Below are 25,465 nucleotides of genomic sequence, written 5' to 3' on the forward strand. Positions count from 1 at the left end.
ACAAGAAATAGATTGTAAAAGGATGAAGGAGGAGGAGGGAAGCCAGCGAAAAGATAGAATAGGGGGGAGGGGAGGCAAGAAGGTGAGAAGGGCGGAAGGTAGGGAGAAGAGTGTGTCCCCTGGTGTAGTGGCAGGAAGGCACAGTTGCAGGATCTTTATGATCCAGGCAGACAGGTAAAGGGGAGTCCTGGACCCCTCGGTGGATTTTCAGGCTTTTATTGAGCTTTTTATACCATATATAGAGCAGCACGCAGGTGCACAGCAGGCAGGGGGCCCGGGGAGCCAGGAGGCTGGCAGACCTCCCAGCCCCCAGCGAGTCTTCACTCTTTCTGGGCTCTCTGGCCTTCTCTCTTGGGCTCTGTTCTCTGCTTCTCCTGCGCTGCTCTGCTGGTTCTGTTCTCGTTCTTCTTTCTGCTACTCTACTGGCGTCCCCCTGATGCCACTCTTATAAGCCCAGTTTCTCAGCCCAGGTGTGCCCACTATGCATGCCCACACCCTACTCCGGGTGCCCGCCATTAGCATGCATGCAGGACCGCAGGGATCCATCATTAATGCTAATGGCAGGAGGGTGGAAATCCTGATAATTTTCACTTATCCTACACCCAGGATCTGGTATTTTGAGGCATGACTAAAGGCCGGCAAGAAGGAGAGTCTCAGGAGTATATTTATATGAATGAATAGAGGCTCCCAAGGAAGAAGTCCCTCCAAAGGAAGGTAGACTGCAGGTGAGATTGGTTCAAGGACTGGTGCCCGGGCCTTAAGGGAGGGCAGGGTTCTGAGCCCAGTCTGTCTTGGATTTGCTTCTGGCTCAAAGAAAGTTGCAAAATAGAGCAATTTCTCTGTAATTTCTGCTGCCCATTGAGACCATGAAATGCCTTCCATGTGGGTACAGTGGCAGGCTTGGGTGTGGCCGTGGCACTGATGGGGGTGAAGGCAGCACTGTGGTGATGGCCACACTTTCTTCATCCAGTGGGCACTGGAGGTGCAGGCCTGGTGGCCCACGTGTGGACAGCCGCACAGACACAGGTGGGTCTCTGTGGGCCTCATGACACGGCAGCCATGGTGTGCAAGTGTAGGGTGAGGAAAAATGTCAGGCTTTTCTGCCCTCTCGCCATCAGGAGAGATGATGGATCCTTGTGGTCCTGAATGCATGCCTGATGGCGGCACCTGGAGTAGGATGTGGGCATAGGTAGATGGGATTCACCTGGGCTGAGACTGTGCTTTTAAGGGCGGCGTCACGGGGATGCCAGGAGAAGCTGAGAGAGGAGCAGAGAAGCTGAGAGGGAAGCAGAGCCATGAGAAGAGCAGAGAGAATGTGAGAGAAGGCTGGAGAGCCCAGAGAGAGTGAGGATTTGCTGGGGGCTGGGAAGACTGCCAGCCTCCGGGCCCCCAACACCCTTGCTTGCTGTGTACCTGGTAAATCCCAATAAAAGCCTGCAAACCTGCTGAGGTCTCCAGGACTCTCTCCTCCTTTACCCCGTCTGCATGGGATCATAGGAAACTTGCTCAGTGGCCTGTCCTGCCCCTACAGCGGGGAAGGCCACCCTGCATCAGGGAGTGGGGAGGTGGGTCCCAAGGGGAGCAAAGGGCTGCATCTCAGCCCATGCCAGCTGCAGACTTGGAAGAAGTACAGCTAGAAAATTACTGTAAGAGGTTACCTGGTTTATAGACCCAGGCTAGAATTCTCTGGAAGATATAAACTACCAGGAGTTGGCTTCGACAGAACGCAGGTGAATGGGAGGGAGAACACCAAATTGCCAGTGAAGCCAGTAAAAGAAAACGCTCCTTGGAGTTGTAAAAAGGTCTTTATGGAGGCCCCTACCTAAGCCTGCACTGCAGCACAGCTGGCACCCAGAGTCGCTTGTCTCCTGGCACCAAGACCACTCCTTTGAGATCAATTTCCCTTTTGTCTCAATGCTCCCAAAGTCTGCGCTGGGACAGTAGTTCCTGCTCTCGGGGAGCAAAAAAAAAGTTACGAAATGGGAGAAGGCCAAGTCATCAGCATCAGCAGGAAGCTTTAGTGATTTTCCTTAGGCACTGTGTCAAAATCCCCGTGTGTGGTTGGGGTTTTCGGAATCATCACCCGCCACTTCTTTTCCTGCAGCTGTGGCTCCTACCTATCACCTCTGGGAATGAATTCAGCCACATCAGTTCCGAGTGATTGCCACCTCTTGTCATGCTGTATCTATTTTATCCTTCTCTTCTAGCCTTCTCTCCTTTGTAAGGGAGCCACTCAGGGTTCTGGAAGCATCTGCTTTGCAGGCCTCATCATTTCCTCCCCAACCCATGAAGCATGGATGATGCAGAGAACTTCCCGGGGCCTCCACGGGCCCAAGGGCTCATGAGTTCTGTGATTTATTTTTGAAAGAACATACTTTCTCGAGCAGAAGGAGCGTGTGGTATGACTATCTGTAGTGCCCGCTCTCAGCTTGCAATTTGTGGCAACGGACCCCAGTGGGGTACCAAGGCATGAAGGAAGGTTGCCTTCCTGAGACTTTTCTCGAGATTCCCTCTCTGCTCCGGGAGAGAATTTGTAGAAACACCAAATTCCCAGAAGTGAAATAAAGAAACAAATAGTGAAAGGCATAGCCCAGGCAGCTAAGAAATCAGCAGTCAGGGCCTCAGGGTGTTAAGTGAGATCCGGTGGAGCTAGGCTGGGGGCGGGGTATCAGGAGATTGACTGTGAAATCTCCAATGCAGTTTGGCCAGGACGCTCCAAGACCCAATGCCAGAGTTCTTGTTTAACTAAGGTGGAGTCGACCTGGTGTGCTCATATAAGAAATTGCCCGAGGGGAAGCAGGCGAGCAGATGCCAGCACTGCCTGTTGGTCTTTCTCCAAAGACACCACCACTCTCCCTCCTACAAAATTACTGCTGCTGAACCAGGCACCTGCCCAGAGCAAGCTCCACTCCCCGCTCCCCGCGGGGCCTGCGACAGCGATCCATCACACTCGCTTGTCAGGCAAACAGGTAGGGCATGAGTGGTGACCACAAAGGGCTTTGGGCCAAAATTGCTCTGAACTTTAGGGAAGATATGAATTTTCTTGGAAGGCTTTTTAATGATGTGGATTCTGACACTCCACCCCAGAGATATGAATTGAATAGCTCTGAAAACCAGGCATTTCTGATTCAAATGGTTCCTGGGTAGGCTTGAAGAAAAGCTAAGATAAAGGCATGAGTTGACTCAGAGAAGCTAAACCTTGGTGATCGCAGACAGTGAGGGATCTCACCTTTGTTCTCTGCTTATTGACAGTAGCAACCTTGAGGGTCACATTGGCCATAAGGGATAGCCTGAAGGTAGGAATCGTATCTTCTCTGTTCACCCTGTATGGTTTCTGACACATAGTAGGTGTTCAGTAAATATTTGCTGAAAGGAGAAATAGGACCCAGGCCTTGCCTTTTGTTTTTATTGATATTGCTTAATAAGGACATGAATAAAATTGGCTAGTGCACATTGCCTTGAGGCTAAAGTTCTGTGATCTTTGAGAGGCCATCTTGTTCCTAGGGAGACAGAACTGCAGCTGTTGCTTGAACCTAAACTCACCAGAGGAGAGACAGATGGGAGACCCAGTTAATGCCACCTGCATGTCAGCAAAGTGGTCTGTGTCCCAGGACAACAGAAAAGCCGGTGGATGATAACCCAACTGTAACTACAGGGGGCATTAACTGGGTCTCCCATCAGTCTATCCTGTTGACTTACCCCACCTGTACCCAGCGGAATATAACTGCTTTTGTGTCTGATAGATGCAGGAGGACAGAATCATTAGCACATGGGTTGAAAAGAATATAATCTACGAACTGGATTATAAGCAAGAGTAACATATAACACGAGCTCAATAACCCCACTCTGCAGATGGAAAAGGTATAAAGTACCTGGTGAGGGATTTGCTGCTAAGCTCATACCAGCTGCAAATAACAGATCTAGAGGCATGATGTTCCTGGTACCCTGTCTAGTTCTCTGGTTGCTTGGTTGTCCTCCATGAGTGGCTCCTTTGAAAGAATACCTTAGAAAAAAAGGCACTATCAAGAAATATAAAAATGAATGGATCACCTGCTGGTACCAAGATCTCACTCTGTGCTTGACACCCCCCCGCCCCAGTATGTTCCCACCATTTGGGATATTGCTTAGCCTTTCTGGGCCCTTGTTTCCTCATCCCTAAGGTATGGTTTAAAAGGAACCTACCTCATACGATGATCGAAAAGGTAGTATTTGTACATAGCAGTGTCTGGTGTGAGGTAACATAGCAGTGTCTGGTGTTCAAGAAATTTTAATTATTACCATTCGTGTTATATTAGTATGGGTTCTCTACAAAACAAAGCTTGAGTGCTGACACCTCACTTCGAGTGATAAGGTGAGTGGGATGGAGGGATTGGGAACGGGCCGAGAAGGATGGCAAGCCCTGCAAGGCAGCGCGTCACCTCCACAATGAGACAGCGGCTGCTTGGCCAAGGCTGGACATCTGTGCACCAGCTTTGCAGAAACTGCCTTGGAAGAGTCCAACCAAGAGGGGCTGCAGAGGAAATTCACATACGTCCTCCTTCTGTCTCTTATCTCGCGCTCCAAATTTACCTCTAAAGGAGTTAACCCTCCAGAACTTCTGACTTGTACCATCTGGTCACCTTGGCAGCCATTAGAAAGTCCAGATGTGGTTCCTCCTCTGAGTCCAGAAATGGTCAGCTAAGCCACTTCTTTGGTTAGGGCTAAAAAAAGGGGGGGGGGAATTAAAAGTCTCAGAAGTGGAGGACGCCGAGAGAACCTGAGACAGCACATAAAATTTGCCTGATACAGACCAAATGATCATTCCTGGACCTGTGCAAGGTTCTACTGTTCCCTGATCTTGGGGAGGGGTCTCCTTTTTGTCCCATGAGATGACCATAAAGGGGTCCTCAGATACACTAGTCCATCCCATCTCTCTCTTTTGGAAGAGGTGAATCTGGGTGCATCCTTGACTCTCTCAAGGCTCTATGTGGTAGAGAAAACAACTCATCTGCAGCAGATGAGAAAGCTCAAGGCCGTGCAAAAGACCAGAGCAGAACCAAGAGGATACTGGGCTTTCTACTGCCCCGGGACTGCATCTCTTGGAAAAGTGTTTTTGAAAGCACTGCATGTGGGCTACTAATTCTGGAGCTGTTGCTGGGAGCCCCTTCATATAAATGTCCTCTGGTCCAACACTTGGATGAACTTTGCCTCTTGCTCTCCCTGCTTGGGGTCATGATTCAGATTTGCACGGAAAGGGTTTTGAGAAGGCTAAATCAAGGAGACTGAGGGCGCCCACACTTCTAACCACAGTTGCTTGGAAACACAGCCAGCCTGGACTTCTATCTCTCCTCCGTCCTCACCCCTGATTTTCCAGGGCCCTCCTCTAGCGTGCATTATTTTTACCTTGCACCTCTTTTTTATTTATTTATTTATTTATTTATTTATTTATTTATTTATTTATTTAAGAACCAGAGTACAGGCCAGATTTGTGGGAGGGTGAGAGGATTCACCAGAGCCAGAGTGGGGAACAGAACAGGCAGACTGACGAAATACACTGCTGAGGAGAGCAGCGGGCGAGACAGGAGAGGTCTGCCATGCCATGTGGGACCCTCGCCAGCCGGCCTGGATCGAACTGGCGCTGCAGAGGCTGCGGACAGTTTTACAGCAGGGCGCTCAACCGCCTGTGCCACCAGGGGAGGCCTGCCTTGCACCTTCTTGAGTAAAAATTTCTGCGATATGATATGAAGCTTCATGTGGTGGCCCATCTGCAAAGCTGGTTCTCCCAATGAAAACCATAAACACCTGCCCAACCCATTTCCTTAGCCTAAGAATTCAGACAGGTGAACAAGGGGATTCCCAAGGGACTTTCCAGCCTCTTATAATCTGTGAGGCTGTTATTGAAAGGCAACTGAAGGTCATCTCTTCCAGCTCCTGCATGGCCTCAGTGTCAGTCTATTTAGCTAATAAACAAGCTGAATTTTTTTTTTTTTTTTTTTTTTTTTTTTGTGGGACCCTTGCCCACGGCCGGGGAACTAACCGGCGCTGCAGAGGCTGTGGGCAGCCTCGCAGCCCAGCGCTCAACCGCTGTGCCACCAGGGAAGGCCCTAAACAAGCTGAATTTTTTTTTTAAAGATTTATTTATTTATTTATTTGTTTGTTTATACAAGCACTGGGTACAGTCAGAAGTGCAGGAGGGTGAGAGAATTCACCAGAGCCAGAGCGGGGAGCAGAGCAGGCAGAAGGACCGAAGTACACTGCTGAGGGGAGCAGCGGGCGGCAGGAGAGGTCTGCGCCCCATGTGGGACCCTCCTCCAGTGGCCGGGGAGCAGCCGGGGATCAAACCGGTGCCACAGAGGCTGTGGGCAGCTTCGCAACCCAGCGCTCAACCGCTGCGCCACTGGGGAGGCCCAACAAGCTGAATTTTAAGAGATGGTGCAGGGGTATGGAAGTGATGGCTGTAAGATGAAATAAATGCCATGTGCCCTACGCAACGGGCTGCCTCTAAGTGTGGGCTGGGAGAGAGATGGGGTCTATGTGGTTAACATTCTTACTCTGCCAGGCCAGCCACAAGGGACCTTTAAAACGGAGTGGCCAGGACCTCTACTCAATTTCTCTCAGCAAGGATGGTCCCTTGGGCTGTACTCGTCCCCAGAACAGTGAGTGTCAGCCCTGTTATGCCCACCCAGCACCTGCGGGTCAGGCTGGGCCAGGACCTCCCCGCAGCTCAGAGACCCTCGCCAGAGCCCACCGCAGCCTGTTAGCCGAGACCCCTGGTACCACACGCCTGCCTTCAGGATCTGCCCCTGGGCTGCTGAGGTGACTGCGCCCCTCCGCATCCACCACCCCACACCACGGGGGAGGGGGCTAGCAATCTGCTTCGCTTTCAAGATCTGGAACCAACGCCAAGGAGCAAGGACTCGAACTGAACTATCATCACCTGCCAGTGCTCTGGGTTCAATGTCCAGTGACTGCCAAAGAGACGCCAAGCCTGCCAGAGCATAGGAAGGCAGGAACTGCTGCTGCTGCCCATGGACAGGGCAACCCCCTCTCTGCCCCCCACTCTCTTTCCCTTACCTCAGCTGCCCTCTTCTCCTCCCTACTCCCTCCAGGACCCCGAGGTGTGCTGAGGTGGCTTAGGACTGAAAGTGGTGCTCACACGGGGCTTTTTCCACCAGAGAACAGTTAAGTGTTTTATTTTCTCCACTTGGGTGACTAAATTATCCTCGATGTGTTAAACAGTGCAATTAAACACATACACAGGCGTGTGCCCGGCCCTTCCCCCACCCTTCCTGTTCCTTGTCAGCAGAGAGTGTCAGGCCCAGCCTTCAAGGTCTGTTAGTTTTAATTTGAGTTGTGGAATTAGTAATGGGTTTTGGTGGAACACTGTTGTGGGAAATAGATCGCTCCTCGTGCAGGGTTTGGGCACTATTTCAAATGAGTATTTGTTAAGGGGGAAACCGTCCCTTGTCGAGTTCTGCTACATTACATCAGATTTATTTCCATTGTTCTGAAAACACCAGCCAGGAGAAAGCTGAGTGCCTCACTCCCAGGCAGGGAACAATTGAAAGCAGCTTCCTGTTTCTTAGGCTGATTGAAAACAAAATGCAAACAGAATGTTGCAGAGAAATGCTGAGCTCATCCTGGGACTGGACTGCAGGGCCAGCCTGCACCTGTTCCCGGAGGCCTGGGCAGATGCTGTCCCTGTCCTGTCATAGCTTGGGCAGGAGGGGCTGGGTGGTTTGAGGATGAAAATACCATGTTGAAGAAAAGCCAGTGAGTGCAGAGGACCCCGGCAGGTCAAAGTTGGAAGTGATCACCCAACTCAAGGATTCTTCTGCACCCCCAGCCCTTTCCTAGGCACCCAACCTGAACTTGATGTCTCCCCTGAAGAGGCCCAGACCCCTATTCTCTGGTCACTCGTGCCATCAGCACATGACGCTGTTTCAATTTAAATGCAAATTCCTTTAAAATTCAGTTCCTTAGTTGCACTTGGGTATTTCAAGTGCTCAGAATCCACGTGTGGCCAGTGGTTACTATACTGGACACAGCTCTGGGGGCTTGGAGAGACCTGCTATTGGAAGGCTACAGGCCACTGACCAGTGCGTGGGGTACCTGCCAGTGGCTACAGGACCCCAGCCTCTGCGCTCACATTCTGGGTCGGGGCTGCGGGCACCTGGAAGATCCTGACGGGGTGAGATCTCGAGACCTACCTCAAGCGTCTGCCACACCCATGCCAAGTCCTTTCCCAAAATCTTCTTGTTTAATGCCCACCTAATGCCATGAGCTGGTTTAATTACCACCATTACCTCATTTTCGTAGGTAAGAAAGGAGGCTCAGGTAGTAAGTCACTAAGCAACAATGGGGTTCAGTCACTAAGCAACAACGGGGTTAGGAGAAAAGTTTCCATCTGATACCCCATTATCTTCACCACCATTCTGTGATGCCTTTAAAAAAATAATTTGAAGACTGTTGATTTTGTTCTAATATTTATAAAATAAATGCACATTCACTATATATTGGGGAAAATATTGGGGTGGTGGGACTTCGATGAGAAACTTTAGTCATGAATGGTCACACCACTTCTGGATGACTAATGGGGGTGTGTCAGACTCGCTAGGGACACACACTCACACGCACTCACACTCTCATGTACTCACAAACGTGCAAACTGAATTTATAGTTCATAGCATTTGTAACTTGAATTCATCCTTTATAATGTGAATACTTATCATCAAGCATTTTTAATAAACATTATTTACGGTATTTAAGCTCCCCCCTCAGGTGTAGTCCCCATAGTTCTCTCATCACCACAGCACCTGTGATCCATCACCAGTTTCTTGTGCTCTTCTCTCCTCTCCCCTGCAATTGTCTCGATATCTGGTCAGCTTGCAAGTTTTGTCTTTTTTTGTTTGGTTTCTAACCCTTTGTTTGGTTTCTCTATATTCCACATGTAAGTGAAACCATCTGATATTTATCTTTTTCCTCCTGACTTATTTTGCTTAGCATAAACCTTTCCATGTGGCCGCAAATGGCATTGGGTTTATCTTTTTTGATCACTGAGTAGTATTCCATTGTGTATATATTCCATTTGATCCATTCATCTTGTTTGAGGCATTTGGATTGTTTCCATATCTTAGCTATTATCAATAGTGCTGCAATAAACATAGGAGTGTAGGTTTCCTTTTGAATTAGTGTTGAAGCATAAATTATGACAAGTATTCCTTGTTATGAATATGCCTTCACATTCATGTTTGAGATTTATGCTGTCACAGAGAACGTGTCTCTTCTTCTCTTCTTTATAAATGACTCTGTGGCTAATGTGTTTTTAATAAATAGTCATTTATATCTTTGATTATTTCTTCCCAATAAATCCCAAGAGTAGAATTAGAGAAGTAAACGTTATATAGATTTTTTTAAGGATTTTGATGCATATTAGCTGATACAAAGGATATGGCAGGTAGGATTGCTACCAGGAGAATATAAATACCTACTTTCTCATAACCTCATTAAACCTGAATATTATCATAAAAATAATTGCTTAGCTAATGGGTTGAAGATGGTACTACTGTACCATCTCCAAAAAAAATTCTTCTTTGATTTAAACATAAGTTGAACTTCAAGAAATATTTTTATTGCTCATCTGTATTCTTTCTTTTGTGGATCCACTTTTCACATTTCGACAATTTTCCTACTGGCATATTCATCTCTTTCTTTTCTGTAAGGGCATTTTATGTATTAGGAATAAAGACCTGCTGTCTGTCACTTACTGTGAACCAATTTCCTTCTATTTGTCCTTTTCAGATCTTGCTCTTTATTTTTTTCCCCTAAGGGACAAAACAAGGCCTTGTAGCATAACCTTGGGGGTCAGAGAAGCAGCAAAAAGGAGGTCTGTTGTAGAATCAAAGATGGTTAAACCTCTGCTCTCTCAGCCAAGGGTTACTCTGGAGAACTGCGAGACAGACTGTGTGGGTGGGTCTGACCCAATAAGTCTTCCTCCCAGTAAACATGTCTAGACTTTCAGCTTCCAGAAGGTGATCTGTGCTGCTTTGTATGTTCAGTTCGTGGCATGTTTGTCCCAGTTAGAAAGACTCGCCACCTTTTCTTGGCAGATAACACTGCATGCCACGAAAACTCTCTCGCCAGCCCAGTGCTTCTTCACTGACACTCATCTACCTACACTACTCTTTAGATACCAACCAGAGCATGGATGTACCTCTTGAAATGCAGCCCCCAGAACTAAACACCATGGATGAAATGTCCCTGTGGGTCAGGAGCAGCTATGTCCAGGGGGCTAAGGCTAGCCTGTCAGGACAAGGTCTTATTATCTCTGCGGTTCATATTGTCTCAAATCTTTCTCCACTTTGCTTCATTTCAGATCCCAAGTAAGCCATGCAACACACTTTCAAGATGAAATTTAGCCAAGGCAGATCCCACTCACTGTTTACTCGCACAGCTAACTTTGAAATGTGAATATAGATTTGCACTTTCCTTGGTTAAATTCCATCTTCTTGATTTTGAGGTCCTTTAGAATTTTGATTCTGCCATCTGCTTGCTTAATTGTTCTCCCTTTTCTATCAGTAAAAATAATGAAAAGTATTTACATTTTCACTTCAACATCCAGCCTCAGATAAAATGTTAAGCAGGACAGGACAAGGGATGGAATTCTGTGATGGTGCAACGATTCCAAGATAATTCAGAATCAACATCCAAAGTCTCTGGATCAAATTGAATTCTGTTTACTTTCTCTTCTCCATTACATTGTACTTCTATAATGTAAAATTCTATAGACACAATCTACCCAGTTCTAGGAGTCTAGTCTGCCTTCACCATCAAATAGGTAATAAAAGGAGATTTTACCAAATGCTTTTTAGAAATCAAAATACATTTTCTACATCTTATATAAATATTTATATTTGTACATTATGTATATTTTATATGTATCTATGGTAACATGAATATATATATGATTCCTGTTGTTTAAAAGTAGGAACTATTTTAGGACAAAAAAGAGGGAAAATTAATTAGCTTTGGTAAATCTATACTTGCTTTTGGAAATAAAAGCATTATTTCTGAAATACTCAAGGTGTATTTAAATAAATACAATTTACTTATTTTGTAAATATTTGCTATGAATATCATACTTTAAATATTATTATAGAACTGTATAATTTTTAAAAAATCAATGCTTTGTGGTAATATGTTAATTACAAATGAAGTTCTTATTTAAAAGAAAACTTCCCACAAAGTTCCTTATATTAAGTTCCCATAATAATTAACCTTTGGCTCATTTTATAAAAATTAAACTTCTAAGCAAATATTCATGACACGTTTATATTTGCATAAAATGAAGAATATAAATGTTCACCACGACACTGAAAAGCGAGAAAAAAATAAGCCTCCACTGGCGGAAGATATTTGTAAGATAAAATTTAACAAAAGATGACTATTCAGAGAAGTAATAACTATAAATCAATAAACAAAAGACAACATAATAGATAAATGGGCATAAGATACAAATATGCATTGCACAAAAGAGGGAATATGAATGAAAAATAAGTGTATTAAAAGATGCTCAATCTTACCAGTAATCAGGAAAACATAAGATTGCAAGAAGCGGCCATTTCACTCCTATTAGATGGTAGATGGGCATCTACTTTGTCAATCACTGCTTTTTGCTAATTGTGGTTAAAATTTAATTTAATTGTTGATATAGTTGGATTTGGGTTTATTTATTGTTTTATCCACTGGTTTCCCTTTTTGAATTCTTTTTGGTTATTTGAATATGTTTTTGTATTCCATTTTACATTTAGTTTTACTATATCTCTTTTTATTGTCTTGATAGTAGTTGTTTAGAGATTGTAATACACACACCTAAGCTTTTACATTCTATTGCATCACTTCGTGTAAAATATAGACAAACTGCCATGAGATAGGCTCCTTTAACCTCCCTCCACGCTCCCTTATGTTATAGTTGTTGTATGAATTATATCTGCATGCAATGAAACCTCTCCAGACACTGTTATAACTGTTGCTTTAAACACATACATGTATTATAAAGAGCTGAAGAGGGAACAATACTCACATTTGCGCAGACATTTGCTGTATACGATTTCCGAAAATTCAATTTTCCTCATTATTATTTCCCTTCAAGCTAAAGAACTTCCTCTATTATTTCTCCTGAAGTTGTCTTTGGATGATGAATTTTGGTTTTTCTTCATCTGAAATGTCCTCATTTCACTTTATTCCTGAAATGTATTTTCACTGAATATAGAATTCTAAGTTGACATTTCTTTCTTTCAGCACTTTAGAACTATTCCACTGCTTTCTGACCTCCATGGCTACCGATGACAAATTTGAAGTCATTTGCATGGCTGTTCTCTCCTATTTAATGTGTTGTTTTTCTCTAGCTTCTATCAAAATTTTGTCTTTATGTTTGGTTTTTCAGCAGTGTAATTTTAATGTGTATAGTTGTGGTTTTCTTGAATTTTTTATATATATATATATATATATATATAAGACTATATATATATATATATAAGACTATATATATATATAAACTTGTCACCAAATTTGGGGAGTTTTTGGCCACTAATTACTTTTTATTTTCAATGTTTTATTCTGTTCTGAAATTGGATACTTTCTATTGATCTGACTTATTTCTGCATTACCTCCATTCTACTTTTAAGCCCATTCAGTGAATTTTTTATTTCAGATCTTATATTTTCAACTAAAAAGTTTCCATTTATCTCCTTTTAATAACTTTTCTCTGTTGATTTTGTGTGTTTTCTTATATTTCATAGAACATAGTTTACTTTAGAACATAGAAATACTTTAAAATCATAATTTCCACCTTTAGATCATTTTGGAGTTGATTCCTGTCAATTGTGTTTTCTCTTAAAAATGGGTCACTTTTCTTAGTTCTTCTATTTTGAATAGTTTGGGATTGTATTATATGGTGTCGGTCTTTTTATTTATTGAACAAGAAATCAACTTGATTAAGTCAGACTTGCATTCTAGCTCACCTGTGGAAAGTGATTCAAATCTCAAATATTTTCTTTAAGCCTTTGCTATGCTGGCATGGGTCTGTCCCTCACATCCATAGTAAGGAGTGTTAGGTTAAGGCCTGTGCAAGTTCACATACACAATTCCAGGAGCCTCTACTCCTGCTCTCTCCCTTTTCCAGATCTCCCCACCAGTTCCCACTGCCTTTCCGTAGAAATTCCTTTGCCAGAAAGATGACAGGGTTCCCCTCAAAGAGTCAGTCACCTGTGCCAGGCCACCATAACTGGGGCCAGATTTCATGGCAAAGATGAAAGAGATAAAATCCAAAAACCTAAAAATTCATCCTCATGCCTGTTTCTTCTCCAACTTTTGACTCATACACACAGTTTGCCAGATTTTGTTTCCATTCAAAATCCCCAGGCAATTGTTTTACTTTATCTAGACGTTATAGTTGTAATCAGCAAGAGAGATGGATTGTACAGGAGGCATCTTACATTGCCATAGAAAAACTTGCACTCCCACATTATTTTCTAAAGCTGAAAAACAAGCGAAACTAAAACTATGCAACGTGGAGATACATAAATGTGATAAAGCTATTTTTCAATAGGCAGGTTGTAAGAACAGAAAGCAAACTTCAAAATCTATTTGTTACACTGCCTTTTCCTCCCTTTGCTCTGTATTGAAATTCATCATCAAATCCTATAGGTTCTGCCTATAGAATGACCTGGAATCTGTCTCTTCTCCACCGTTGTTACTACTAATATTCGAGCACCATCTCTTCGTGGACAAATGCAGAAGCCTCCTAACTTCCTACCTAGCCTCAGCGCCCCCATCCCTCCAGGTGGCCTCTAACTCGCTGCCAGGGCCACACTCCTGTACACAGAGCTGATCAAGACCCACCTCTTCAATGGCCCTGCAGTGCTCATGGGGCTTAAGACATGTCACAATCTAACCTATCTTCCTGGCCACCTCTGTCAACACTCCCTATTCCCAGCTCCCACCCCACTGATCCCAACACCCATGACCTTTCAGTCCAACTTCTGGGTCTCCATGCACTTGCTGCTCAGGGAACCTGGAGAGATTTTTCAAAAATATCTACACACTAGTTCCCTAGCAGGAAAATTCTTCTTCCTTCAAGGCTCAAAGCCAAGGTTCCTGCCTGTGGGAGAGTCACCTCAAACTCTGTAGTGTAAGCACCTGAGTGGTGTTGTGGTTATACTAAGTGCCAGATTTACGCTTTTGATTGCCAAGGAATCCTCTTTAAAGAGGGCTATCTTGAATAAACACGTTCCAGTCACAAAGAGTGAGGTTGCCCTACAGCAGTCATTTTCAACAATATCACCTCTTCCTTTACTAAGTCTCCATGCTCTGTCTGCGCAGACTCCTCAGGGTACTGACACTTCCCACCACTATCCAGAATGGGCATGTACAATATCAGATCATCAGGAAATTCATGCTTTAACTTGGGCTCAACAGAGGGGACAGAACCTCTCCTGGTGGCAGCCAAGGTTATGACAAGGTATATTCTCTGCTCCCAAATTGAACAATGGAGATGATTTGAATGGGGACGTAGTCCCTGAATATTATACAGCACCCAGAATTCTCCTTTCGGTCCTCTTATAATTCTCAACATTTTTCCCTCAAAGACAGTATTCTTTTTGATCTGTCCTCTGACTCCATTCCCCCATTCCACTGTGATTGTTTGATCATCTCGCCATCTACTTCACACTGGCAACCTGATCAAAAGTGGATAGTCAAATATGATGATCCTGCCATCATTTAATGTCCCTAATTCAAAAGTTCACCAAGTTACTTTGGAAAACTTGACAACAGTGAAGACTGTTCAAAAGGAGCCACCTCCATACCAACTGCTTTCCCCAAATATAGTGGCTACAAAGGCTGGCTAATGAAACCAAATTCCACTCATTTACAGGAATTGGAAGTCAATGCCTCAGGACCAACCAGTCACAGAGTTTAGGTGTTTGAAAGAGGGAAAGAAACTCTTCCCTTGGTAGACAAGAGCCTTATTTGGAGATGAAAGTGTGCCAAGAAAGCTGCAAGTCCTGGCCGCCCCCTACACCAGATGGGTAGCCCATCATCTTGCTGACAACCACAGCAGTCGGATGTTAGTCAACATACAAATAGCTCAGCCCAAAGGAACCCCACCAGGCTCATCTTGACTCTACATGACTATGGCTATTCTACCTGCTTGCACAGCCTGGGTGAAGGCGCTACTGGGTGAAGGGGTAGATCCATGGGACCTAATCATCTTATAGATCCAAGGCTGAAACAGTGCCACTTCAGCACGTAATTGTACCACCGGGTAGAAAATGGGGAATATTGGACAGCCCTGTTGGAAGTGCTCAGACCAGCCTGCCCCACAGAATCTGGTCAGTAAAGGGGTTCCTGCCTTCCCAGGATTCTCTCTAGCACTACTATGAGTTGGTCCACTGCACCTCCCCTCTGCCTTCCACAGTGTTGGCCTGAGGCTTCGTCCACACCACAAGCATTCTTATTCTGAGATTCCCACATTTGGAATGAGAATTGCTGGACTTGTCACGTGGCCTCTAATTGCCTGTTTCCCAACTTAAATGCTTACTCTGCTGATATATTCCATTTCATCCAACTACTAGCAACACCATTGCCCTCGGGCTTCCTTCAATTAGACGCCCTACCCATTTTCTGCCCCAATGGCTCCTCAAGGAGTGCTTGTGGAGTCGCCTTTGAGGTCACCCAGGTCATTCTGTGCCCAGGTACAAACAGCTCTTGGCCTGCAGACCCCTTTATTGCACCCCCAGGACTCATAGTGCATGCATGAATTCTGGGATTCTCGCCAGAGGTTCTGATGAATCCTTTGCCCTGGGAACTTCTGCCTTTGGCTTTATTGAGGGTCCATATCACAGCACTCTCATTAATTCTCTCCCTGTCCTCTGATAGGCTTTCCCGAAACATAGTACAATGCCCCATTGTCTCCCTTGGCCTGCTGTTATTATAATCCTGCAGGTAATATCGCCCCCATGCCTCCATTTGTTACTATGTCTGGTTACTGTAACAGGGTGGTCCCCAGGAAAGGGGGAGGTTCCCTGCCCCACCCAAGGGAGGGTGGAGCTGAGCAGGAAGAGAAGAAGCTGCAAGAAGAGACTGAGGAAGGAAGGAAGCAGGATGGAGCCAGGAGACCTGGAAGAGGCGCATGGAGCCTAGAGACACGTGAAGAAACTGCGCTTGTCTTTTGGTCGTGGACGGGGTGACACAAATGTGGGTGAGACCTGTGGGGAGGTGACAATGGCAGCTTTTATCTTGATGTTGATTTTGCTCTTTTCCTTCCGGGCTTGTCCAGTTGTTTGTGACCCTTTTCTGTGGGTCCCCACTGGAAGATGCTTTAGACTTGTAGCAGGCTTTGGGGCCTTGTTCTGGGCCAATCCCATATGGATGGACTTTTACCCACGAGGGAACGGGTAACTTTGGGTGCTTCATTTAGAAACTAGACTCTTTGCCTTACCTGTATTGTTTCCTAGTTTTATTAAAGTTCCTTCCCATTAAAGTCTCCTATGTTTTGTGTTGATGCGGCGGATGGCAGAACCCATTTAGAATAGGCAGGTTTGCGGGGTTTGGGCTGCCCCTCTCCCTGCCCTATAACATTACCACTAACCCAAATGAGCCATTCTCATTCCTTTAGTCCTGGGCATTTCAGTTCTAAGGACTGACTGGACTGGGTACAGAGGCCACAGCCCCAGTTACCCAGAATCAGGTAATTGAGGCCAACCAACAATTATTGACCACCTTACCTTGAAATCAACAATGACTCCACAAAATCCTGTCCCTTGTGCAACTGACTCATGAGTCTCTTGTCCAGTGGTTTAGACAGTGCCTGATGCAGATTATCTCCTGGCCACAGAACACAGGTTGGTGCCCTCCCTGGAACCACTTACTGCATACGCTTCAACCACTGCAGACAGGGGGAAGCCTCCCTGCACCAAATGACCCAAGGTGTTATCATTTTCCACAATATTACCCAAATCTTTGAATAGATTCCCAGGGGCCCAGATTAGTGATCTATATTCATAGCTGGACACTCCAAGTTTGGCACACTGGCTATCGACTGGATTTCAGACTATTAGCTGTATGATGTGTGACTATAATCTCATTCAGATGTGTGCTTTCTTGGTTGTGATGTGCCCTAGACCTGACCTTGAGCATATCTGCTCCCCAGGCTATGCGAGTTCTCAGCATGAACTGGGGGCATCGCAGGGTGAATTTTAGCTTAAGCACCTGACAGTTGGGATTTTTGGGTTTTGTTTCTTTTCATTGTAATGCAAGTTTCTGATTTAAGCTTTTGATTCAAAGCTATTACCACTGTGAAGCAAACTCACGGTTTTGTAAAGAGAAATGCATTAAAGAGGTTATTCAGAGCCAAACTGAGGACCTGGGCAGGAGAGACCAATATCAGATTTCTCTAAGTGATTAATCCCTCCCTTAGGCTTTTTGGCCTCAGTAAATATAGGTAAGTTAAATACACAGAAAGAATATACAATTTTTTTTAACAAAGGAAAGAAGATATCTAATTAATTTCTAAAATTTTCAGGTAACTAAAGGAGGTCGTTTTCTAACAAACCTAGATAAAGGAGAAGCACCATTTCACATCTTCAAAGGTGTCCTTGATCACAGGGAGCTAATTTAGCCAGAGCAATCTGTGCTTGGAAAGATGTAAGGACCAAAGATCATTTGAATCTCTTATCCTGAAAGTCCCCATAGAGGGAGGGCACAATAAGGCTGTTATCTCTTGTTCCTTCTTCTGCAACTCTCTAACATGGTAGGCTCTGGCCTGTGGGATTTTTTAGACAGTCCTTCTTTTTTTTTTTTTTAAAGATTTATTTTTATTTATTTATGTACTCAAGACCTGGGGTGTAGGCCAGAGGTGTAGGTAGTGAGGTGGGGGTGAGAGGATTCACCAGAGACAGAGTGGGGAGCAGAACAGGCAGATCTACTGAAATACACTGCTAAGGGGAGCAGCATGGGAGACAGGAGAGGTCTGCTGCACCATGTGGGTCAGCTCCCTGGCTGGGGCGTGAACTCGTGCTGCAGTGGCTGGCGATAGCTTGATAGCGCTGAGACTTAAACCCCTGCACCACCAGGGAGGCCCCAGATATCCCTTCCTTTCTCACCCCAGGTTTATTCACAGTGAACAAGAATTACTATTGTACTGACCCCAACCTCTTGAGGCAGCCCTGGCAGGGCAGAACTAAACCTTTTCCAACAGAGCAAAAAGTAGGATTTCTTACCTTGGTCACATGCAAATAAACAATATCAGCCACACGGCTAAATCCAGAGCAGGACACCCCGCCTAGGCCTTCCTTTGTTTGTAGATATTGGTTGACTTAGCTACCTGAACTTTGATCCACTTATTTTTCCATCCCTGCATAATAATTCCTGCTCTTAGCTTTTAAACTCAGCAGGAAAGAGCAAAGCCTTGAAGCTCTGGGCTCCCCACCTCCAACCCCAATAAAAGCAGAACCCCAGGCTCCCTCTCTCTCTACCCAGGACCTTCCTCTGTGGTCCCAGGAGTGCCAGGTACCTCCAGGATTTGTGAGTAATAAGCTTTGCCTTTCAAAGTTTTCAGAGTTATTACTGAGGGCGTCTTACAATCACAAGAACCACAAGGGCTGGTCCTGTGACAACATTGACTCCAAAGGGGGAGGTTTCTGTGGGGATCTCACAGCGGGCCTGTGGTGCCCCAGGCATTTCTAGTGGATGGCACTACTGCTGATTGGCTGAGACAGAGACTGACATGCTCTCCTTGGCAGTTTGGAGTTCCTCCTTTTTATATCCACAAGACTTTGTACACATTTTTAATTATACAGTTTCTGTTAAATGTCTTATCTTTCTTTCCCACTGATAATGAGCCCCCAGGGGATAAAGATCATGCCGTATTTATCTTTGGATTGCCAGCATTCAGAAAAGTGCCTGGCACCAGGTCAGCCCTCAATAAATGTTCATTAATGTTCAAATGCCTGCATAGTCTCTCAGGCACACAAGCGAATACTGAGAAGCTGCTCAGTGCAGTAGGTTACAGATGACATTGGGAGTAAGGATGCTTGAATTCTAGTCTGGGATGGCCCACCAAGTGACTGTGTCACCAGGGAATAGCACTGATCTGGGTCTCAGTCCCCTCATTTATGGGGTGGGGGGATATCAGAGCATCCTTCCCTGGCTCACATCAGTGATGCAAAGGACTTGATGGCTCAATTCTAAAATATATCTTTTTCTCACCAGGAAAAGGCCTTTTTTAAGGTCTTCTGAGCTGAGACATGTCATATTATCAGGAGCATCTAGCCAATACCCCTGTCGTCAATTTCAACGGCCAGGACTTTTATTTCCTCCGAGATCAGTGCCTGAGGAGCGGCCGTCTGTTTGAGGATGACACATTCCCCATCTCGCCGTCATCCATAGGTCTGCAGCTGTACCAGAGAGATGGCTTCTCCAGACTGGAATGGAAGCGGCCCCAGGTGAGTGAGCCTTCCAAGGACGCCTCTAGTTCCTAGGCCCTCTGAGATGCCTGCCATGGTGCCTCCCACTGGACAGAGGATGGGAAGGAGACCTGGATTCCAGGGATGGCTCCAACCACACTGAAAGGAGAAAGAAATCCATCTGCTGCTGTGTTGTGTCCTCAGTAGAATTAAAGTTTGTATGAGGAACCCAGACCCCTAGGTTCTAATCCAGTTCTAGCCCTGAGAACATCTCTAGATCAGATGCCTCAGTATTTCCATCTAAAAAATGGGAGTCCATGGGAGTGAAGATTGAAGTATTTGTTGCTAGGTCCCCTTTCATCTCCATAACTGAGCCCAACTGGAGTGTCCTTTGTCCTTCATTCTCCTCAGACATCATTGCCTTTATCTTCTCTCCTTCCCTGTTAGAAATTTACTCAGAGGGAAGATATCATGCAGTCACTTATAAAAGAGAATGCATTTAAACAGTGGCCTCACCTCTCTTACTTATATTTGCATTCCCAATCTTGCAAAGATTTGATCACCTGTAAAAGAATTTCAGACATTAGTTTTAAATTAGGGAGATATCACAGGGAAACCTACCCCAGAAGATGACCACTTACTCCACTCTGCTGCAAAGGGAGCTTTATTGGTTTTTCTAGAACTTTATTAGTTTCAGGGCGTGAAACTCCAAGGGAAATTTTTCCGTCCACTCAACACTCTCGTAATCTCATCAGGACTACTATTGATGTAAATGACTCAGCAAGAACCACATTGAGGGCCCTGATGCCCAAACCTCTTGTTCATGCTTCTGAAAATGAACAGCAGAACCTTGAACAGGAGAAAATAATAGGATGTCTTGTAAGCTAATGATTATAATATCAGCAAGCATTACTGAGCATTGATTAAATGTCAAGCATTGTACCGAGTCCTGTCAATAAAGCCAAGTTAGGTCACTCAGAAAAGGGATTTGCTGATGACATGATAAGTCATAGAACTTTGGAGGTGCCAACTCTTGCCCTGACTTGGGGTAAATTTATAGCTTTTGGAAAAGGAATGGTTAGTAGGAATCTGGTGCTGTTTGGAATGTTGATTAAAGAAAAATGGGGTACATCAACCTACTGTGGTCCATCCTATCAGCCAGAGGCAGCAAATCCCCAACAATAACTGTCTTCTGGCCTTCACCTCCTAAAGACAGCTGAGCAGAGAACTCTGTTTAAAATTTGCAAGGGTTAATTTTTTTCCCTCTTTGTCATTTTCAGAAACAGATTCTTTTAGAAAGTGGCTGGTTTTTTTTTTTTTTTTTTTTTTTTTTTCTTTCACAAGGTGCTGAGCCTTAGATCTGAGACCATATTTTTAGTGTTGAAGAATTTATAACATTTCTATTTAGAAAGGGTTGAGAGTTTCTTATTATCTAATTCCAACAACATCTCAACTTGTGATGTCGTTTGAGGACAAGGAGAAACTAAGACAAATAGAAGAGAAATAACTTATACAGAATCATGCCAGGAACCAGAAAATGCAGGCAGCTAGGGACCAAATACGTTTTAATCCTCTTCCCTTTCTCATCCAAAAATCTTAACTAAACTACCAGGAGGTCAGTTTTCATACAAATCATATTTCTTTGTGCCTCTTATTGTAACTGGCAGCACTTACATTTGTAATAGCACTTTCTAGAACTTTCCATGTGTCTTCTCTTTGTTTCCTTTGTTCTTTCACAATGTTAAAAGAAAGAAAGCAGATTCAGATAGGTGATAGGACACAATTATTGAAGGAAAGATCTGGAATTTTTTTTTTTTATTTAAGATCTGGGATTTGAACTAAGATTCCTGACTTCACTTTCTATACTTTTTCTCACATGGAATTGCACACCCAATGACACGCTGTTAAAATAGGAATGAATGAAAGAGTGAGTGAATGAATGAATGAAGGACTCTGTCTATATACCTGGTGAGTCTTTCAAGCTCCATATGTGTCAGAGAATCCCTGGGTTGACTTGTGCTCCAAGGAGGACAGTAGAGGGAAAAAAACAATGTAGGCATCCTTTCAACATGGTAACATCCTTGATGGCAACAGCTTACTCACAGCTAGGACTATACAGAGCCCCGGGACAGGAACCATGGCCAGCCTGGCCATAGTGCTGACCATATGGTCTGGCTCTCAGCACCCTGGCTCATTAATCCTCAGTCTCTGAGGAGATGCTGTTATAGTCCCATATTTCAGAAGATAAACAGAAACAGTTAAACAACCTGCCAAAGTAGCAGAGATGGGGTTTGAACTCTGGAGTCTGGCTCCAGGCCCTGGACTCCTGTACTGTATTGCCTCCAGTAAGGCCTTATCATTTGTGTTCTGGTGTCCTGTTTGCCATTAATAATACTTTGTACACCAGTAGACTCTCCCACCTCATCTGAGTAACCAGGAGTCATCTCTTTCTAAAGTAGATCTCTCTATGTTCTACCCTTCTTTCCATTTTTTTTAATGAGGGGGGAAAATAAAGATTAAGAAATGGTACCTGTCCCTCCCACCATAATTTTAAGGTGTACCAGATGACAATACTGACAATAGTGTCTCGCATGTTGTAAGCAGTTATGAAACACCAGCTATTGCTGCTATAATTAACCAAGAAGCCGTGGCCTAGGGCAGCAGCTTCAGCAGCTGTCCCTGGGAACCTCTGACTTTTGCAGACCTGTCTTCTCAGTTTCAATTTTAGCCAATTCTTTTGGAGATTAATGTGGGTAACAGGAAACCATTAGGAGGTGGAGGTCAGGAGGAGCCTGGCAAAGAGTGGAAAGTACTTTCTTCTCACATTCTGCTGTCTATCCAATTTCTAGCAAGAGCTAACCTCCCTATCTGGAGCTTGCCCAGTGCCTATCCAGATACTCCTGAAAATTGAAATATAAATCACTGAGGTGACACCAAGCTTTCTTGGGCCATCTTTACATACTAAGCTTTTCTAGGCAATACAGAAGCTCCATGATCTAGACAACTGCTTCACCATCATGATATTCCAGCCTGGGCACTCAAGTGCTCATCCAGGTTGGTGCTTTCAACAAGAGCCCAAGACTCAGGGCAGTGAGGCCAGACTCTCTTTTTCACGCCTGGTGCAGACACGTTTCGGGTCCTGTTGTGTTTCTCTCTCTCTCTCTCTCTCTCTCTCTCTCTCCCTCTCTCTCTTTTGCCTGCTCCTTCTCTTCATGTTCTTCCTCCATTTAACAGTTAATCCATTTTTGCTGCTGCAACTCTGAAGTAGAAGTTCCTTTATAGCCAACTTCATTGAGCATCTCTTTGTTTAAGGAGTTGCCAATTCCACACACACACACTCCACACTCCCCCTACTGGTGGCACTTGGGTTCTGCATTAGCCATGAGTGTGCGGGGAGCATGCCGAGTGAGGGGACCCAGCTTTCATCAGCCTCAGCACTTACTGCAAGCCCCAGTCTCAGCAAGAGACAATGCTGAGCCCTACACATACACATGGAGTATCTATATGACATTTGCATGAACTAAATTTGGTGTTTAGAGTGACTTTCTTTTACAATATTTATTTCATGGATAACTATAAAATTTTTACTTATCAAGCATGGACAAGGTTTAGGTATTTAAGTACTTCGCATTCAACACTTCATTTAATCACCATAACATACCTGGGAGACAGATAATATTATTATCTCATTCAATAGATCAGCACTGCCCCCTAAAACTTTCTGCAACCATGAGTTTTTCTGTCCTGTTTAAGTCAGTGGCCACTAGCTCCATGTGGTGACTGAGCACTTGGAATGTGGCTAGTGTGACTGAGGAATTGAAGTCTTAATTTTATTTAAATTAATTTAAATTTAAGTAGGCACTTGTGGCTGCAGGATTGGAGGGCATAGAATTGTAGATGTAGATTTTCACAGCAGGCACCAGTGTGTGTCAGATTGAGAGAATGAAATTTCATTTTTGTCCCCATTCTTTAGTAAAAGTAATTTCATTTCTAACTAAAGAATGGGATGTGGGCCCAAAACATGCCATGTGAGGGGCCCCCCAAGCTTCATACTCATAGTTCCACTGTGGTCTCTGGTCTGTGGCCAGAACGTAGCTTTTTGTATCCAGCTGATGACTTTCATCTTCCAAGTAGCTGGAGTAATTTCTAAAGGACCAGTGGCTAGAAATGAATCTCCTTCCAACCAAAATAAATTCTTCAGAAAGGAGCGATTAATAAAGGGAATATCTGAATGTAGTTCACACGAGGTCACAGGAGGCGAGCCTGCCAACAAGAAACTGAGCCAAAGAACTTTGATGCCAAATAAAGAAAAGCTCATTGACAAAAACAGAAAAGGGAGTGACTTGGCCACCTGGCCCAGCCTCAACTCTGGCCACCTTGTGAAAAGGGCCAGATCTGAATGCCAGGAGGCTAAAGCTGGTACCTCCTCATCCAGAAACAGCACATCCTCTGGGCAAGTGCATGCACAGCCTTTGAAGAGAATGCAGGAGTCACTGTCCAAATATACAAAGTGATGTTGAAAGAGACTGCTCCAGAGATATTGTGGAAACGTGCCAGGTTCAGAGAGAGTATTTCCTAAGACTCCAGGAACTCTTGCATTATATTTGCTTCTGGCATAACTAATACAGCAAAGATTGTCCCAAACTTTGCTTTGAGAAAGGGCTTTAGGATCCAGAGCTAAGAGACTGAGATTACTTAGTTTGATTTTTTGCTAATGATTTCTGCATAAGTCAGGGTTCTAAGAGAAACCAATAAAATATTTACCCATATACATACATATATACATGCTGATATATCCTGTTGATAGCTTTATTCTGAGGAATTTGCTCATGTGATTATGGGAACTGAGAAGTCCCACAATCTGCCATCTGCAAGTTAGAGACCCAGGACGCCAGTGCAGTAGTTCAGTCCACATGGGAAGGCCTGAGAACAGCTTGTTATGGCATAATTATTATGGTGTAATTCCCAGTCCAGGGGCAAGAAAGACCAATGTGTCAGCTCAGCAGGTAGGCAGAGAATGGGGGATTCTCCCCCTCGAAGGAGTGGATGATTCCATCCACATCAGGGAGGGTGCTCTGCTTTACTGAGTCTACTGATTCAAAAGCTTATCTCATCTGGAAACACTCATACAGATGCATTTAGAAATAATGGTTAGTCAAACATGTGGGCATCCCATGATCAAGTCAACTTGATCTGTAAAAATAACCATTCCAGCTTCCCTCCATACAGCTGGATGTTCAGAGCCCTCCAAGACAAGTCCACCCACTGATGGCAGCCCCTGCCTGCCAACATGGCCCGTGGGAAGAGCTAAGCTAGAGAGACAGGTTGCCTGATTAAAAGTTACTTCTTGTGGGATCTGGAACAAATTGCTCAGCTTTTCTGAGCCTGCACCCTCGCCCTTGCCTAAGCTGCTCTGTCAATCCTGAACCCCAATCTCCTGAGTTCCTATTGGATCCAGGTTGTGGGAGGCCCCCCAGCAGCCTTCACGCCTTAGCAGCTCTTGCCTGATTCTGAATCACACGGGTGGAGACTCTGCCTGTTGCTGCTCTTATCACTCTGACGTCACTGCCCTGCTGTGCCCAGCCTACCAGGAGACAGACCTGCCAGCATCAGAGCATTTCCATCTTCCAGCCATCTTTGCTGATTTTCTCAGTGGTCCTTGTCTCAGGAAGTCCAACCAGCAGCCTAAAATGCTCCTAGGCATAATTTCTGGCTCTTCCCACCTTTGTTCTTTTTGAAACATCCAGCACCTCTCGAAAGCCCAGGGAGGGGAAGGCTAGACAGCTCAGAGGACACGCTGGTTTTCTGCCCAATGTGGAGACAGTGACTCCAGAGTCCCCCTTAAATTTCACATTGATGATTGACTCTGTGTTTGAAATAATTATCATTTAATTTTTATAACATTAAAATGTCCTTCCTGTTCCTAATTAGCCAAACTTTTGGCTTCTATTGGGAAAACCAGTGAAAGTTGTATATTTTTGCTTCCCAGCATTTATTGAAAGGATATAAACTATTAATTG

The 25,465-nt window shown here is 44.6% G+C and overlaps 1 protein-coding gene across 1 annotated transcript in view; it reads left to right on the forward strand.

Annotated features, from left to right (window-relative positions):
- The first annotated feature begins 2,945 nt into the window (after nt 1–2,945).
- CAPN13 (calpain 13) overlaps nt 2,946–25,465 on the forward strand; it is an 80,125-nt gene continuing 57,605 nt past the window's right edge. Inside the window, exons 1-2 of the mRNA XM_037528272.2 lie at nt 2,946–2,969; nt 19,252–19,484. Coding sequence (XP_037384169.1) covers nt 19,287–19,484 — 198 coding nt within the window. The 5' untranslated portion in view covers nt 2,946–2,969; nt 19,252–19,286. The remainder of the gene's footprint in view (nt 2,970–19,251; nt 19,485–25,465) is intronic.

Source organism: Talpa occidentalis, unplaced genomic scaffold (genome assembly GCF_014898055.3).
Source record: "Talpa occidentalis isolate TD23 unplaced genomic scaffold, MPIMG_talOcc4v2.1 talOcc4.5, whole genome shotgun sequence".
Classification (NCBI taxonomy): Eukaryota; Metazoa; Chordata; class Mammalia; order Eulipotyphla; family Talpidae; genus Talpa; species Talpa occidentalis.